At 37.4% G+C, this 18,035-nt stretch overlaps 2 protein-coding genes across 2 annotated transcripts in view; one reads left to right on the forward strand and one right to left on the reverse strand.

The window, feature by feature from the left end:
* The window catches only part of FBXL13 (F-box and leucine rich repeat protein 13), a 123,200-nt gene that overhangs the window by 25,851 nt on the left and 79,314 nt on the right, over positions 1–18,035 (reverse strand). Inside the window, 3 exon segments of the mRNA XM_059074540.2 lie at positions 2,107–2,236; positions 12,043–12,142; positions 15,262–15,318. Of these exon segments, the coding sequence (XP_058930523.1) occupies positions 2,107–2,236; positions 12,043–12,142; positions 15,262–15,318 (287 nt within the window).
* LRRC17 (leucine rich repeat containing 17) overlaps positions 2,014–18,035 on the forward strand; it is a 30,763-nt gene continuing 14,741 nt past the window's right edge. Inside the window, exon 1 of the mRNA XM_059074547.2 lies at positions 2,014–2,166. The gene's annotated coding sequence lies outside the window, so the exon portion shown is untranslated. The remainder of the gene's footprint in view (positions 2,167–18,035) is intronic.

Here is an 18,035-nt window from a genome sequence, read left to right on the forward strand (position 1 = left end):
AAGATCTAAAAAACAGCAGATATATGTATATGTATAACTGATTCACTTTGCTGGACAGCAGATACTAACACAACATTGTAAATCAACTAAACTCCGATAAAAATTAATTTTAAAAAAAGTACTGGAGCATGTATCTTTAGGGGAGAGATTGATCAGTTAGATGTGTCAAGCACATTGAGTTATTTCTGAATTTGCAGGTGTTCTTCCTTTGTGATTAGGCCGTCTGTGTTTGCTAATTGACATCCATATGGAAGTTAGGCTCCCATCCTCCCACAGAGACTGGGAGATACTGATGCTCTCTCTGTTGATGATTACATATTAAAGGCTGGCTCCCAGGTCTTCGAGGAAGACATTCCTGGGTTGTAAAACTGGCAAGAAGCTTTTTAAGGGCTACATCTCAACGGGAGCAGAGAAAGAATGTACAATCACAAGTTTTCTAAAGTAAACACTCTAAGAAAAGGGAGGTCAGGGATCCAGAATCAAGAAGAAGCCTGTCTGAAGTTTTGTCCATCTGGAGGGAACATTAAGGCCATCTTGGCCACAGAGTGATGGTACATGTTGATGCTTAGCAAACTATATCGCAGTAGATTGGATGTTAAACAAATGCAACTTCTACCCATTTCAGCCCTAGCTTAACGTCCCCCACTCCTTTCCCTTACATCCTCTCCACTGAGTGGTGTACCAGGAAACCATGATATGCCAGTAGTAGTGCTATGTAAGATTTCTATCCATTCAAGAACTTGGAGGAGAAATCTGTTCTGTCCCTGTATTCCTTCCAGGGAATCTACCTGCTTATAACAGTACCAGTACCGTGTGCTTTCACCAGCCGTGCAGCCCTGGGAGCCTTGGTCTTTTCATGTCTAAATGGGCAGGATAAATACATACTGCACAGCATTTATATGAGCAGTAAATTTGATCTGTACGAAACATTCAACATGGTGCCTGGCATATAGTAACAGTTCTCATTTGTGTTATTAGTCTCATAGAATGATGAACATTCTATGACACAAATATCAATAAAATACACAGAGAGGTGAAAGAAAAGTTAAAAGAATCATGACTGAAATCAAACAAAACAGAGCAGAAGAAACTATCAAGGAGGTAGTAACTGCTTCCAAAGTGCCATGCCCTACCCTCCACAATTCCACACTCTTCTGTCCAGTTTTCCTTAGTCTTGTTCCTTCAAACTTAAATATATCCCCATATAGACCTCAAATTGTCATGTTATTTAGCCCAAGGATATAATGCAGTTTTTAAAATCATAATCTTTGGGCTTCCCTGGTGGCGTGGTTAAGAATCTGCCTGCCAGTGCAGGGGACACAGGTTTGATCCCTGGCCCGGGAAGATCCCACATGCCACAGAGCAGCTAAGCCTGTGTGCCACAACTACTGAGCCTGCACTCTACTGCCCGCGTGCCACAACTACTGAAGCCTGTGTGCCACAACTACTGAAGCCCATGCACCTAGAGCCCGTGCTCTGCAACAAGAGAAGCCACCGCAGTGAGAAGCCCGTGCACCGCAACAAAGAGTAGCCCCCCCCCCTCGCCGCAACTAGAGAAAGCCCACGCACAACAACGAAGACCCAGCACAGCCAAAAATAAAAACAAATAAAAAATAAATAAATAAAGTCATAATCTTTGTGTATTTCCTTTCATGCATTTATCACTTGTAGCATCTTACCCAATACTATTTACTCTCTGAGGGCCCATGTGAGAGCAAACTGACTTTTCAGGAAGTTCTTTGCAACTTCTCCCGACAAAAGGTTTTTCTTTGTTTGTATCTTGGTATCAATTCTAAAAAGTTTTCAAGATTTGGACTCTGGTATTATAACTGTGCTCAGAGTATCTACACAGAAGTGTTCTGCTTCATCATCCAATGAACTCTGCCTGTTAGTGGATGTGGCACTCCAGTGGAAGGAAGCCAAGAGCCTATAGTAGCGATCCTGGGGAAAATTTAAGCAGCTGTCGCCATGTAATTTAAAACCTCCAAAAAGTGTGCTGCAGTCCGTTCACAGCGTTAGTATAACATGAGCGTTGGATATAGCCTGTTCTCATTCTCCGGAGGACTTCTTCGCCTGCTGCAGGAAAAAGAAGGCTGAAAGACAAACCTGGGTGCAGCCGGAAAGGTCCAGATAGATGAGCTTGTGGCATCCATTCCCCACATTCAGGTACTGTAAACCTTTGTCTGTAAACTTTCTGCAATAAGCCAAACTAAGGTTCTGTAAATTGTGGAAGTACCTGAAAAGACAGGGCGAGAGAAGAGAGGAAGGAAAGTGATTATACTTTCGTTGTTTTCTCACATCTTTGTTAAGCCACTATGACAAAGAGAAGTAAAACTGTAAATTAATCTTTTCTCCTTGCAGATATTCAAGAGTTGAACTTTATGGTTAACACTCTTCCTGATAAGCAAAGGAGATTGCAGTAGCGTATCAGATAATGCATAATCACATTTCAAATGAAAATAATTAAAGATTTGTCAAGATTTTTAAGAAAGCTGATTGGGATAAAGCTTTGGGGGTGGGGGAGGTTTGTGCATTCCTATTGTTTGGAAGTTAGTGTTTGAAAGCAGTTTCAGAGTTTGTGTTATTGTTGCATTTAGGTTTTATCTTTGGAGCACCAAAATAACATGCAAAATGTCTAGGAGGACAAACCCTTTGTAAACATTTAAGTGGCGATTAACTCTTACATGAGAGTTAGGATTTGGGGCAGAAAGGAGGCAAAGTTGAACATAACAGACTCTTAAAATGGACATGGTAAGCAAATGGCTTGAAAAAAATAGATTTTTTTTGTAACAGTGCATGATTTTGTGTGTTACAGTTTCATTATTATGGATAAAGAAAGACATTGACATACAGAGCTTAAAAATGGGTTAAGAACAGTCTGCAAATGAGTGAGCAACATATGAGAGGAATAAAAACTACAATCAGAGGCTATCAATCTCACTGGAGTTGAAACAGATTAAATATGGCATTACCACCATGACCAAAATGAGAGCCTCCAGAAAAAAAAGAGGGTCTTCAGGACGAGTCTGTACTACTATGTAAGGGCTCACAGTTTGAGGACACTGTGGACGATTTTCAAAGCCCTCCTAAGCCTGGCATTTTTTAAAAGTGCAGGAATTCCCACTACTGCCTGCTCTTGCAATGGAATTAAAAACGTGCTTTTGGTTTGTGATCTGCAACGGTTTAACAGCAAATTAGAAAGCAAAAAGAATGAAAAGTAGGAAAAAAACTCCTCTCTGTCCCTCAAAAGCCCACAAATGACTAATAAAGTTTACCTGCACATAAATGGGAAATTAGATATGCACGCTTTGACCATTAGTCAGATTTATTTCCCAAATCTGAAAAAACACAACTATATGATATGATTCACATTCCGTAGCAAATTATTTGACTCAGAACACACATTTCCCTCTGGTAATGGCTGTGTCCATGAGATTCAGGAGAACGGAGAGGGACGCCTTCTGGATTCCCCAGTGGCTGGGTGGGCAGGGTTCTGAAGGAGAAAGGAGCACTAACATCCCAAAGAACGTCCCTTCTCCTGGGGCCCTTTAGTTAACTAAGAGCATTGCCAAAGTTTTGGAAATGCTCCATCTTCCTCTCCCTGAAGCATACCCTTGTGATTCAGCTGAGTAAGTACAATTTTCTTGGGGGTTGTCGTTCCTAGCAACCCTTTAGCTCTCTAATTTGGAGAAAGGAATAGTGAGGCAGGCAGCATGACACAATGGAAAATACACAAGGGTTTGGAATCTGATGAAATCGGATTTGAATCTCAGTCCTGACACTTACTACAACTTCTCCTAACCTCTCAGAGATTGTTGCTGCATCTTTTAAGTGGATAATTTAACATTATCTTTTTTTTTTTTAACCCTCACCAACCCTGGGGCCTCCAGCTTTCCTGAACCTCAGTTTACTCATCTGTAACATGGATGTAATCCTATCTGCTCTTTCCTCTTAGAGATGTGACAATTACATAAGCACATAGATGTAATAGTATTATAATGAGGGTGATCTTTGATGATAAATATTAGCAGGGATATGGTAGAACCTTTAAATATATGTATATATTGTTATTGTTGCTACTACTACCTCAAATAATAATTACATATGAATTATTCTTATGAAGTTTGTACTATCTTCCTTCCATTGAATGGAATAAGTATTCACCTGATAAGAGTGGTGCAAACAACCGATACTAAGAGTTTGGGGGGCCTCATATGCCATCTATACCCTCATTTTGGTCATGGTGGTAATACCATATGTAATCTGTCAACTCTAGCGAGATTGATAGCCTCTGGTGTAGTTTCTCTTCCTCCCATGTGTTACCCACTCATTTGAAGACTGTTCTGCCTAACCTATTTCTAAGTTCTGTATATCAGTCAGTCTTTCTTTAGATATAATAATGAAACTGTTACTTATGAAATCATGCATATTCAAATATATTCAAATCTGGTCCAAGCGTATCGTTCAATTTCTTTAAGTGCATGTGGTCAGTTAACAAATACCAAAAATGAGAATTGAGCGAGGAGTTCTTAATAGATACCTATGGATCTGTGGCCTCTTTTTCAGCATAATGTTTGGGTTTTTTTTATTGGAGTATAGTTGCTTTATAATGTATTATCAACATAATGTTTTTAGTGTATACAATAAAATACACTTACAAAGTCAGCCAATTATATTGAAAGATATTATCAAAATATTTTTTAAAAACCAAATGAGTGTAATAATAATATATATGCTCCTTTATTGACATATTAAAAAACAAGATCTAGTGGCAGGTCTAATAATTACCATGATTTTGAATCAGTGGTGAGTACCAATTATATTTTGAAATATATGTAACTATAAGAAAATATTTATGATGATAAAATAACTGTGATTTATATGGGTGAAAGAGTCCCAGGGGCTGCTAATACTTCTCTGATTTTTTTTTAAACTATATTTCAGTTAGAGCTTAGTGAAAATAGAGATTTTTTTTCTCCTATCAAGATTCATGGAACCCCTGATTTCCATTCATGGTCTCCTTGGAGGATCCACTGACCCCAGGTTAAGAACCTTGAGTTTGGCAAAAGAGGCTGTTAATTAAACTAAATGACTCCCGGATTAAAAGTCTTTAGATATCTTTCTTCAAAGTGGAACCCCATGGGAACCATCAGCTTGAAAGCAAAGTACAAAATCGTGAGTGGCCCTGTTGGCCTTTCTAGGGATTTACAGTGCTGCAGACTTAGAGCTTCTGGGGATGAGAAAAATATCAGTTGACAGTGAAATCGCACTTGACAAATTTTATGCAATATTGCTACTTTTTATCCTGAATTTTGGCAAAAAATGTGTCCCTTACATGAGTAAGATCTGGTTCATCATTTTTCCAATCCAGAGATGACTTGATAATCTAATTCCACTTTGAGACAGTGTTTTCAGACTGGTTTATCTTTTTTCCTAATTATTTGATAACTGTTTCTTATGTTTGTGGGGGGGGTGTCTCTGTGATTTATTTATTTATTTTTCTACTGTTACTATAATCTTTAAGAAATCACAGTTCTTATAGAAACTACAGAGATCATTTTTTCTCCTTTCTTTGGTCTTTTTTTTCATTAAAGAATTGGTGAATAAGTGAATAAATGTTGCTCTTAGAACTCAGGAAAAGGAGAAATCACTGTGGAGTTCTGGTAGATGGTGTGACTTGAGGTGTAAAGTCTGTGGATTAGCAGAGAGAGGAGAAAGGCATTCCAGCTGTAGAGAAAGAGAAGCATGTAGCAGTCAGATGACCAGAGTTAAGGGCTTCCCTTGGAAAACCTAGGCAGGTAAGTTTGATCAGATAATGTTAAAGGACAGTTAGGGAAGAGTCTAGACCCTAAGGATGTCAAAGACGTGATAAGACTAAGTTCAAGATGACACGTCTTGCAGCATAAGGCAGAGCATATTGAAGGGAAGAGAGACCAAGAGTGAACCACCAGGATGCTGCACCAAATGAGGTGCTGAGAGTGCCACCTAGATTGTGGCAATGGGAATAAATGGAGAGGGTTTAATTCAGGAAATATTTAAAAGCAAAAAAATGTTTTGGAATGAGCATGAGCTGTGGGCAGCCCTCATTTTCAACTTTAGAAAACTGAGCAAGTCCCCAAAAAAGTGAGGAAAAATACTGAAATAAAAAACTGGCAAATCACTGTTGCTAAGAAAGGCAAACAAATTACATTTTTCTTTGGAAAGAAATACTAAAGACACCAGAGAGAGAATGAAAACAGCAACAAATAACACATCTCTGGTTATTTACAGCTTAACGTATGCTTTTGCATACCCAAGAATGTTTGAAACAATAGAAAGCAGAGCAAAAATAGAGAATCGTTATGAAACGTATTTTTATTAAAGATAAGAAAGTCAGTGTACATTTTTTTCATATGGCGAAAAACATCAGTATCAAGTAGTTTTATCCTAAGTGTTGTCTCAATAGCAAGAACTAGAAGTTAAAATCAAAACAGAATTCTCATTTTGGGTCCTATTTTTCTATCTGTTGCCCACTAAAGGTATAGCTTCATTTGTAAAATAAATGTCCTTAAAAAATTATGCAGAGCTGTAGTGTTATTTTAAATTTCCTAGGAGAAAAGTTTATCTCAAACTATGGTTGGAAGAGATGTTTTAAGTTAAAGAATAATTTGTACTGTGATATATGCTACTCCCAAATCATCTACTTTGAGAGTTTAGATTTTCACAAATGGATTTATGGATTTTTTAACATATATTTATCTCTCTCTTCCCTCTTCATCCCTCCCACTCTCTATCTGTAGATACATGCACACACACATACATACACACATGCACATATATTCTCTCTCTATATATAAACACACACATTCATACATGCACACATATTCATCACATATATATCTTAATATGAAATGTCTAAAGAAAAGTACTGAGTGATGTTCTATATTGCAGGACAAAGAATCCTACAGAATTCCTGAAATGGTCAGGGGCCCTCCACAGTGGTATTTCTGGAGCTGGCTTGTACCAGCTCATGAGAACCAATTGTTAGCATCTCTTCCCAATTCCACATTCAGTGGTATCATGTTGGTAGCTTAAAATTGGCCATGATGGAATTATTTATATCACAGAAATCAATAAATTCTACAAATCAAGACACACCTTTACTCCCTACCCCAGCCAGTTATTAAACATTTATCGGGACACTGCTGTCCTTGGAACACACTTTCAGAACTAATGATATAGAGAATGCAGTATGCTGAGAAAATGTATACAGAAATAAAAATGATGAGAGAGAAAATGACAGCTTTGAAGGACAAGAATAAAAATCGATCTAAAAATAAAAGGGGATTCTTAAGATAAAACCTGAACAAATGGAATAGAAGCATTTAAAAAGAAAAATATCCATCAGATAAACTCAAATTGAGGGACATTATATAAAATAAATAACTAAACCGTATTCTTCAAGTGTCAAGGTCATGAAATACAAGGAACTACTGAGGACCGGCACAGATTTGAGGAGGCTAAGGAGCAATGACAACTGAATGCAATATGGAACCCTACATTGGATCCTAGAGCAAAAATAAAAGGACATGAGTGGAAAACTTGATGAAATTTGTATAAAGACTTTAGTTTAATTAATAGAAAAAAAAAAGAGGGCTTCCCTGGTGGCGTAGTGGTTAAGAATCCGCCTGCCAATTCAGGGGACACGGGTTCGAGCTCTGGTCCAGGAAGATCCCACATGCTGTGGAGCAACTAAGCCCACGAGCCACAACTACTGAGCCCGTGTGCCACAACTACTGAATCCCACGCACCTCGAGCCTGTGCTCTGCAACAAGAGAAGCCACCACAATGAGAAGCCTGTGCACCGCGACGACGAGTAGCCCCCGCTCGCCACAACTAGAGGAAGCCTGCGCGCAGCAATGAAGACCCAACGCAGCCAAAAGTAAATAAATAAATAAATTTATTTTAAAAAGAAGGAAGAGAAAAACACCTTCCTTGGCTGAGAAAAATCTAAGTTTTAATGTTCTAAAGGTTTACTATGTTCCAGGAAAAGTTAATTGAAAGAACACAACTAAGTTTGGAAGATGTTTTTAATTTCTCAGAGAAAAGGAAGTTCATGCCAGCATCTTGGCAGAAAAAAATAGGTTACCAACAAAGGAAGAGAAAAATCAGGCTGGCTTTAGACTTCTCTTTAACTTGAAATAGTAAAGATTATGGAGCAACATTTATAGGGTTTTAAGGATAGAGTAAGGGACATGATTCAAGAACCATACACCAAGAGTATTTGTTGTTCATCCTTCAAGACAACAGAAAGTCATCTTCAGAAAGTAATGACTGAAAATCTAATACTTGCACATATTTCCAGATAAAGAGTTTTTAAAACTATATTTCTAGTCATCATAGGGTGAATCAAAATCAAAATTAAAGAACAAGGAAATTGTGGAACAAATGAACCATCAATGAATGATAAAACTAGAGTTAGGACTACATAATCATTATAAATATGATTACAATGTTGAGTTCAAACACCAAAAATCAACATTAAAAGGAAAGTTAAATGGTTAACAAAAATCACAATTAATAGGTATTTACATATAGGTGAGTGGAAGTAAAAGAACGTCAAGTTCAAGGGAGAATTAAAGTGTATCAGATCTCTTGCCTAACACAGGGGGAGCCAAAGTTACTGTTTCATCGTGACTTTGATAATTAGAGAAATGCATGTTAAAGCATGTTTTTAAAAAAACATACAAATATCCACTAGTTAGAATACACAAGAGAATATGCATATATCTTTGAAATGCATTCAGATTCTAGAAATAACACTTTTATAGCAAAAGGCAGAAAACAGTGCAGTAACATAAAAAAATTAAAAATCTAAAACATAAAGCAAGATGAGAAAAATAAGATCATGCACTCAGTTTTGACAAGAAATATTAGTCTTTTAAACTTCCCTCTTATAAAGGCAAAGAGATTGAAATTTTAAAAAATAGAAATTAGCTATGTGCTGCATGTAAAAGATAAACCTAACATACAGCAACACAAAGGTTAAAAATATGGGTATACATAAAGTTATTCCACAAAACCACAAAAGAAACCAAAGATGACTGCATAAATACAGATTAAAAAAAATTTAAGGCAAAGAAATATCAACCGGGATAAAAAATATAATTTTATGTGAACAAATGCTACAATCTATAATGAAACATACTACTTATTAATCTTTATGTATAAAATAACAAAAATAAATTAATAGAAGCTTTATCATAATAGGCAACTAATATATCACTTATCTATGACATATCAAGAATTTATACATATATGTGCATATACACCTAGAAATGTTGTTCTCTGAAAGAAACTCTCTTGTTTTAAACATTCATGGATGATTTACTGAAATTGATTATATAAACTAGTCCACCAAGAAATCTCAATAAATTTCAAAAAGTAGAAATAATTCAGTCCACATTTCTTGACCACAGTGTAAAAAAGTAGAATTAAAAACATAAGCTTAATTAAGAAACTTCAACAATTTGAAACCAAAAATCCTCTTCTAAATAATTATTAGGTCAAAGCGGTTATCAATGTATTATCAAATATACAACAGTTTGTTTAGAAAACGAGAACAATATTTATCAAATCTTATAAGCTTTGCCTAAGTTCTTCTTTAGAAGTAATTTCATAGCTCTTTTTTTTTATTTTAAAAGGAAAGAAATCAATTAAATCATACAAATGGAAAGTTTAAAAAGATACATGTACATCGTGCCCAAGTCCAAAAGTAACCATTTAGAAAATATAATGAGAAATCATAATCAGAAAGGATACTATTCACAATGGCAATGAAAAAGACACCACAGACTATCTATATGAATAAAACAAAATTTTGAGACATTTAAGAACATTTGAAAGAAAAATTTTAGAAGTATGCTATGTTCATGATAGGGAGACTAAATATTGTAAAAATATGGATTAGTTCCCAACTTATTTTACCTTTAATTATTGACATATTGGTAAATATCTCACAGCTGGTTCTTCAAAAACATGTATGCATATAAATGCATTTTGTTGAGTGTTTAGACTGAAGAAGCAAGATAGCAGATTAAAAGTTTGTCATGTCTGCAACCTACAGAATGGGAGAAAATATTTGCAAACGATGTGACTGACAAGGGCTTAGTTTCCAAAATATACAAACAGCTTATACAAGTCAACAACAAAAAAAACAAACAACCCAATCCCAAAACAGGCAGAAGACCTAAATACACATTTCTCCAAAGAAGAAATACAGATGGTCAATAGGCACATGAAAAGATGCTCAACATCGCTAATTATTACAGAAATGCAAATCAAAACTACAATGAGGGCTTCCCTGGTGGTGCAGTGGTTGAGAATCTGCCTGCCAATGCAAGGGACATGGGTTCGAGCCCTGGTTTGGGAAGATCCCACATGCCGCGGAGCAACTAGGCCTGTGAGCCACAACTACTGAGCCTGCGCGTCTGGAGCTTGTGCTCCACAACAAGAGAGGCCGCGACAGTGAGAGGCCCGTGCACCGTGATGAAAAGTGGCCCCAGCTCGCCACAACTAGCCCATGCACAGAAACGAAGAAATGAAGACCCTTTTTTTAAAAAAAAAAGGCAACTATCAGAAGTCAAAAATTTAAAAAAAAATTATGGAGGTTCTTCAGAAAATTAAAAAGATAATTACCATATGCTCCAACAATCCCATTTCTGGGCATATATTCAGAGAAAACTATAATTCAAAAAATACATGCATCGCTATTTCATAGCAGCACTATTCACAATAGTCAAGACATGGAAACAACCTAAACGTCCATTGACAGATGAATGGTTAAAGAAGATACATAATACAATGGAATACTACATTCACATAATGTTTTCCACAGTGGCTGCACCAACTTACACTCTCACCAGCAGTGTAGGAGGGTTCCCTTCTCTCCACACCCTCTCCAGCATTTGTTATTTGTAGACTTTTTAATGATGACCATTCTGACTGGTGTGAGGTGATACCTCATTGTAGATCATTGCTTCATTTATCTACCAAAATTAATTCTAGGTTGATTATAAATTTAAATAAAAACAAATCATACAAGAAAAAAAATGTGTATCAAATGCCTGGAAGGAGGAAAACCCTCTATTTTTTAAAAGACTCATGAGAAATTTCAAAGGAAATGTTTGATAGATTTGACTGACTAGAATATGGAAAGTCAATTAATGAGATAAAGCAAATATGTTACCACCTTTTTTTAGTCTTGCATATTTCCTGGAAATGGTTAGAGAAAAAAGATAAGGAAAGTTACCACCTATAATTTTCTCTGTTTAAGCTTCTCTAAATGCCTCACTGTTATTTTTCGAAGGATCTCAAAAAAGTTACATTCTCAAAAATGGTTCATTCTTTCACAGTAGTTTGAAAACTGTTTTGAATCTCTCCCAATAGGAGCATATACTCTTCCTGATTAGTCTTTCCTTGGTGAAAATAAAGAATAGTTGAATGACGTAAATTTTGATAAAATTGAATATTCTGTCAACTCTTAGTGATGTCTTATATTCTTCTTTCCTTTCTCCAAAGAAGTGCTGGCTTGTCAACAGTCCATAGATCAAAAACACGCAAGCATCAGGTTTCCTGGAAGTGATGGGGGTCCCAACAGGTAACCAGAGCATGGCAACAGGGAACCTGGCTCTGCAGTGCTCAGGGTCTAAGGAGGCAGGATATTGGGGTTCTGTTGTAGAGAAGTCCAAACACTGGACTGGGACTGATGGGCCAGGCTCCAAAGCCCAGGAACAAGGACCAGAAAGAGATAGGCAGAGCCTAACTCAACCTACTGGGCAAACTGCTACAAGAGTGACCCCCAAATACCGGCCAAAGCAAGGCTAAGGAGGGAGAGGATAGGCACTAGCTGGGGGACTTGAAAGCAGTCCTGTTATCAGAATAGGGGTACCAAGGTGGTGGGGTGTTAGTAAAAGGATCACTGCCTTTGGGGAATACTAGAGCAAGTCAGAGCCTAGAGGAGCGTAACTATTTTCAGTGTAATACAAATAACACAAGCATTACCTTGGCAGGAGTCGCATCGTCCTGTTGGTGATAGTTGTGTTAGATAGATTGAGATACAGGACTCCAGGACAGCTCTCAGGGATGTATCTCATTGATCATCCTGCATAAAAACACAGGGAAGAATCTTATCGAAGTCTAACAGGCTTTGCTATTTCCCCATTATCTCTCTATTACCTCACTCCCTGCTCCAAAAAGTATATGCAGTCTTGGTCTCTTCATAGTCTTTGTTATCATTTATAAATCAAATTAAGTAGAAGGTGATGGCCCATTGTATCACATGACACTTCATTAGAATCTGAACCCTTGCCAGTTCAACCCTTTGAGCTCGTGTCAGAGTGTCAAACACTCCTGACTCATTAGATACATGAAAATGATTAAAAATGGATCCATCTTTAAATTTAATAAAATCATTCTGAAAGACAGGATGAAACTCTTTCAACTGGACTTCATTAAAAAGTGAGTCCATATTTACACATGTATATTTATACAGAGGTGTGTGTGTGGGATTACGTTTCTGTGGTTCTGTTACTGAAGATATTAAAACAGCTAAACAGCCTTGCACCAAATTTACGGTAAGTTTGAGATGTCCTGAAGTAAAATGCAGGCTGCATACGTGTTGGACATGGAATTCAATGCAGGGGGTACTGTAGGGCAGAATATCAAAGATTCAGGGAACCCTCTCCCAGAGAGCTGAAATCCAGTACAAGAGAACAGTATGACTGCAACATGAGAAAGACAAAAAAACACAGAGTGATTTCAAGCATGAGCCCTAAGTTGACATTTGCAAGTCAGATGTGTTTGAAGCTTTGATTGCAATGGTGCTGCTTCTTGTATTGGTAACTATTTATAAAATGTTCTAGAATGAGTAGCAGCGGGTTTGTATTTATTTAACGATTTATGAGTCTCCCCAGGAACACTGAAGAAGTCTGCTAGTTGTAAATATTTGTGGTACGTTGTCCTGGAAGAATAGGCCTTTGCAGGAAGAGGTAAACTGGCACTAGGCTAGGAGGTGAGGTTCGGGGAAGAATTCTGCATGGTCAATATGGCTTCCCCGAACACCACTAAAGGTTGGCAAAGGTTTACTTTCAGCAGGACCATCAATGCCTAACATTCTGTTCCTAGCTACTTCGTGGAATCATGAATATTAAAATAACAAAATCCTGCAGGTCAGAGCATCTTGCACATGGGATGAGAACTGGTTGATTTACAGGGGAAGCAAACCACACCTTAAAGAGAACACAAGGGTTTTTTTTTTTAAGTTGTAAAACTGTAGTTCTGTTGTCAAAAGGTTCTATGTGCCAATGACGCATGAGAACAAGTGCAAGGCTTTCAATAAACGCTGTACTCTTGCCACTGCATTCAAGATACCAGCAATTTTTCTAGACACTCCACCACCAGAATGTAGGATTTGGATATGCATGTACAGATTAAAAAATATACAGTACACTTTTTTCCAGCAGGAATGGAGAGAACAAACATAATGTGTGGCATTATAGTTCAATACAAAGACTCTATCTTCAAAACTGTTCATGGTGCCAATCAACCATCAAAGTGATTGTGCACCTGGTGGAAGACTCCGGCAAAAGTGCAAATGAAATGGGACAAGGAGGAAGATAGAAAGCTGGTTTACACCCTAGAGAGGTAGCCACACAGATGAAAATATATGGGAGCCAGCAAGATGAAGATGAAGTAGGCATTATGTAACATAGAATAATCTGATTTTCCCTTTGAGATGAGGAGGAAGTTCAAAGGATTCTTGTTCTCAATATTTAAAAGAGCTCAAATTTCAATCACCAAATGCTTGAGCACATAAATGCAAAAATTGTTTCAGTGTCTACATTGCAGGATGGTCTATGAATTTGTCCATGATGCACTCAAAATCTTTCCGGATGTAATATATTCATAAGGCAAGCTTCTTAGAAATCAAAGCTTTTTGAATGAATGTTACTCAGCTCCTTAACTGTAAGCCTGTCTCTCAGTCTTGTCTCAAAGGGAAAGACAATAGTAAAATGTAGCTGGATAAAGTTATCAGCGCTGTACATTATTAAACTCTAAAACTGGAAAAGACTTTGATGTTCACAAATTCAACACAGATGGAATTGTTCTGACTTTCCAATTAGCAAGCCAAAGTAAAGAATATGATCTTTCATTCAAGTGAGAACTAAAGCTCCCTGAGGGCAAGAACTGAAACTTAATTCATCTTAAATTCCCTATAAAACCTCTATTTTATAACATATAAGTTCCCTATATATCTTTATATATAAAGATAAATATATCTTTAACATAGTAGGTGCTAAAAATATCCACAGAAAGAATGAAATCGAGTAGAAGTCTGAAAGAAAGAACTGTTAATGATGAGGCTGGGTAGGTAGCAAGGAAGAGCCAATTCATGAAGTCTTTTCACCTGTGCCAAGGGGCATGGACTTCATCCTGGAGCTGGTGCTTAATGAGGAGGGGGAAGCAATCAGGCTGTTCATTCTTTTCCCTCCTATCTCCAAGCAAAGAGCACAGCTGGAGCAAAGGCAAAACAGCAAGAGGAGCTTGGTGCATGCAGGAAAGAAAGCATAGCAGCTTGTGGCTGCTGAAACTTAATGTGCATGCGGGATTTATAAGAAGATGAGGCTAGAAAGGGAGGCAGAGACAAGAAGGTTTCCAAGGTACAGTAATGTTAAAGAGCTTTGACTCTATCCAACAGTGTAGATTATAGGTGTGTGTATAAATGATGGCAGATGGTAGTGAAGTGGTCAGATCTGCCTTTAAGAAGGAATATTCTGTGTCCAAAGGGTATAAGACAGATCAGAAGTAAAGGAAAGCCTGGAGACAAGGACCAGGAAGGAGTTGGCTAGAGTGACATGTTCATTTCCATCCTCTTTGGCACCACAGTTGATAGCCATGAAGACTTATAAATTGAGCCTATTGTCTCTGCTGGGGCCCAATTTTTTCTGTCTCATGCACACATGGCCTTAAATATATTTGTGTCTAATTGTTGAATAGTTTCCACTTTCCAGAGACTCCAACCTTGGACATATCTACAGGAATAATAAGAGCATTACATAAGTTGGATAAAATTTCTTGCCAGCGTTTAACATAGTTTGCTTTTCTCCATATTTAATCCTAAATGAGCACACAGGCATGTATTTTGGCAGAATCTCTGTGTATTAGTGCTCTAGTGGAGCAAGTCTGAATCTATATAAACAAAGTAAAATAAGCTTCTTATACTCACCGTGAATGTTGGACAGTCAGAGACATTCAGCTCTTGCAAGTTTCTACAGAGGCCTAAATCAAACAAGTTACACATTATTAAACACCATATTACAAATGTTTAAAGTTTTTCCATCCTACGTTCACTGCTGTGTATTCATTAGAAAACAAACAAAAACCCTGGCAAATAACTTGTTCCAAGTATATGGTTTCCTTTCCCCAGAAAAAATGATTTATTTTGGCGTTAAAATTTAAAAGTATACACGTTTATTATTGTCTGAGGATTAAAGAAGGAAGGGGGAAAGAGAAAACTACTATTTTGGGAAGAAACTATATACTTAGAGCTTTCAGCTTTGAATCACTTGAAGAAAACCAGTCTGCTTTTTTGTGGCATGACATTTTTGTTAATTTGGGGGGTTTTGTTCCCTTTTAACGTTCAAACATACAAAAAAGTTGAGAGAATTGAAGAATTGTACAGTGAATATACCCATCACCCACCCATATTCTACAATTTATATTTTACTATATTTGCTTTATCACATATCCACCTGTACATCCATCTCTCTGTCCCTCAATCCATTTTAATTTTTAATGCATTTTAAAGTAAGTTGCAGACATCACACTTCCTTCCCACAAATAATTAAGCATGAATATCATGAATAATTCATCATGCATAGTAATTAAAAAATATTTCTATTTTAGGTTACATTTACATACAATTTACAATGAGTTGCAGATTGAGATGTGGAGAGTCAGAAAGGTCAATTAGTTCTGGTTAGTTCTGGAACCAGAGACACCTGCACAGCTTGTGATCTGGCAGGGGAAACAAGACTTGTGTTACACAATCAGCTCTCTGGGTCTAGACTAACAGTAAAACTCCAAATCTGAGACAGAAGAGTAGCAGTGAGGGGAGGGGACACAAAACAGCATATGGGAGGAATGCTTGGGGCAAAGAAGGGGAAAGGCATTCTAGATGGAGGAGACCTGTACAAGCAGGAAAACTCCAGGTAAGGGGGTTATCCTGGCATTCACACTGCTACAATGAATAGGAAACACATCTGCCAGTTATAACCAAGGAGCCCCACGACAATAACGACAGAAGTGTTATTAATTATAAACCCATTTTGAATATTTCTGCCTCTGCCAAGAATGGGCTATGTCCTAAGTAATAAGTGCAAACCAAAACCAATTTCAGAATTTTAAAGATGAAAACAATTCTTAAAAGTGTACAGCTCTTGACAGCAAAGGAAACCATAAACAAGACAAAAAGACAACCGCCAGAATGGGAGTAAATATTTGCACATGAAGCAACTGACAAAGGATTAATCTCCAAAATATACAGGCAGCTCATGCAGCTCCATATCAAAAAAACAAATAACCCAATCCAAAAATGGGCAGAAGACCTAAATAGACATTTCTCCAAAGAAGATATACAGATTGCCAACAAGCACATGAAAGAATGCTCAGCATCATTAATCATTAGAGAAATGCAAATCAAAACTACAGTGAGGTATCACCTCACAATTGTCAGAATGGTCATCATCAAAAAATCTACAAACAATAAATGCTGGAGAGGGTGTGCAGAAAAGGGAACCCTCTTGCACTGTTGGTGGGAATGTAAATTGATACAGCCACTATGGAGAACAGTATGGAGGTTCCTTAAAAAACTAAAAATAGAACTACCATATGACCCAGCAGTCCCACTCCTGGGCATATACCCTGAGAAAACCATAATTCAAAAAGAGACATGTACCACAATGTTCATTGCAGCTCTATTTACAAGAGCCAGGACATGGAAGCAACCTAAGTGTCCATCGACAGAAGAATGGATAAAGAAGATGTGGCACATATATACAATGGAATATTACTCAGCCATAAAAAGAAACAAAATTGAGTTATTTGTAGTGAGGTGGATGAACCTAGAGTCTGTCATACAGAGTGAAGTAAGTCAGAAAGAGAAAAACAAATACCGTATGCTAACACATACATATGGAATCTAAAAAACAAAAAAAGGTTCTGAAGCACCTAAGGGCAGGACAGGAATAAAGACACAGACCAGAAGTAGAGAATGAATGAACTTGAGGACACAGGGAGGGGGAAGGGTAAGCTGGGAGTAAGTGAGAGAGTGAGTGGTATGGACATATACACACTACCAAATGTAAAATAGATAGCTAGTGGGAAGCAGCCACATAGCACAGGGAGATCAGCTCGGTGCTCTGCGACCACCTAGAGGGGTGGGAGAGTGAGGGTGGGAGGGAGACGCAAGCGAGGGGGGATATGGGGATATATGTATATGTATAGCTGATTCACTTTGTGATACAGCAGAAACTAACACACCATTGTAAAGCAATTATACTCCAATAAAGATTTAAAAAATGTGCAGCTCTTGGAAGTCATCAGTAATACTTAAGGGAAGAATAGATACCAAAAAATAATAACTAAATTTATGAGATTATTAATATTTTTATAGAGTAGTTACCTGAATTCATGCAATTCAACAAATATTTATCAAGAACCTGCTATGTGCTAGAAACTCTACAGGTGCTGGAAATACAACAGTGAACAAAATAGAGAAAAATTCCTGCCCTTACGAAGTTTACACCCTAGTTGGGGGAGAAGGACAATAAACGAAAGAAGCAAAATATCTATTTTGACAGATACGTGCCCTGGAGAGAAATAAAACCAGAAACGGAGTAGAGGGAGACCAGCGGGTGGGAAGGGGTACTACTTTTAAATAGAGCAATCAGAGAAGGTTTTGCTGAGAAGGTGACATTTAAGCCAAGATGTGCAGG

The sequence above is a fragment of the Kogia breviceps genome, chromosome 9 (genome assembly GCF_026419965.1).
Source record: "Kogia breviceps isolate mKogBre1 chromosome 9, mKogBre1 haplotype 1, whole genome shotgun sequence".
Taxonomy (NCBI): Eukaryota; Metazoa; Chordata; class Mammalia; order Artiodactyla; family Physeteridae; genus Kogia; species Kogia breviceps.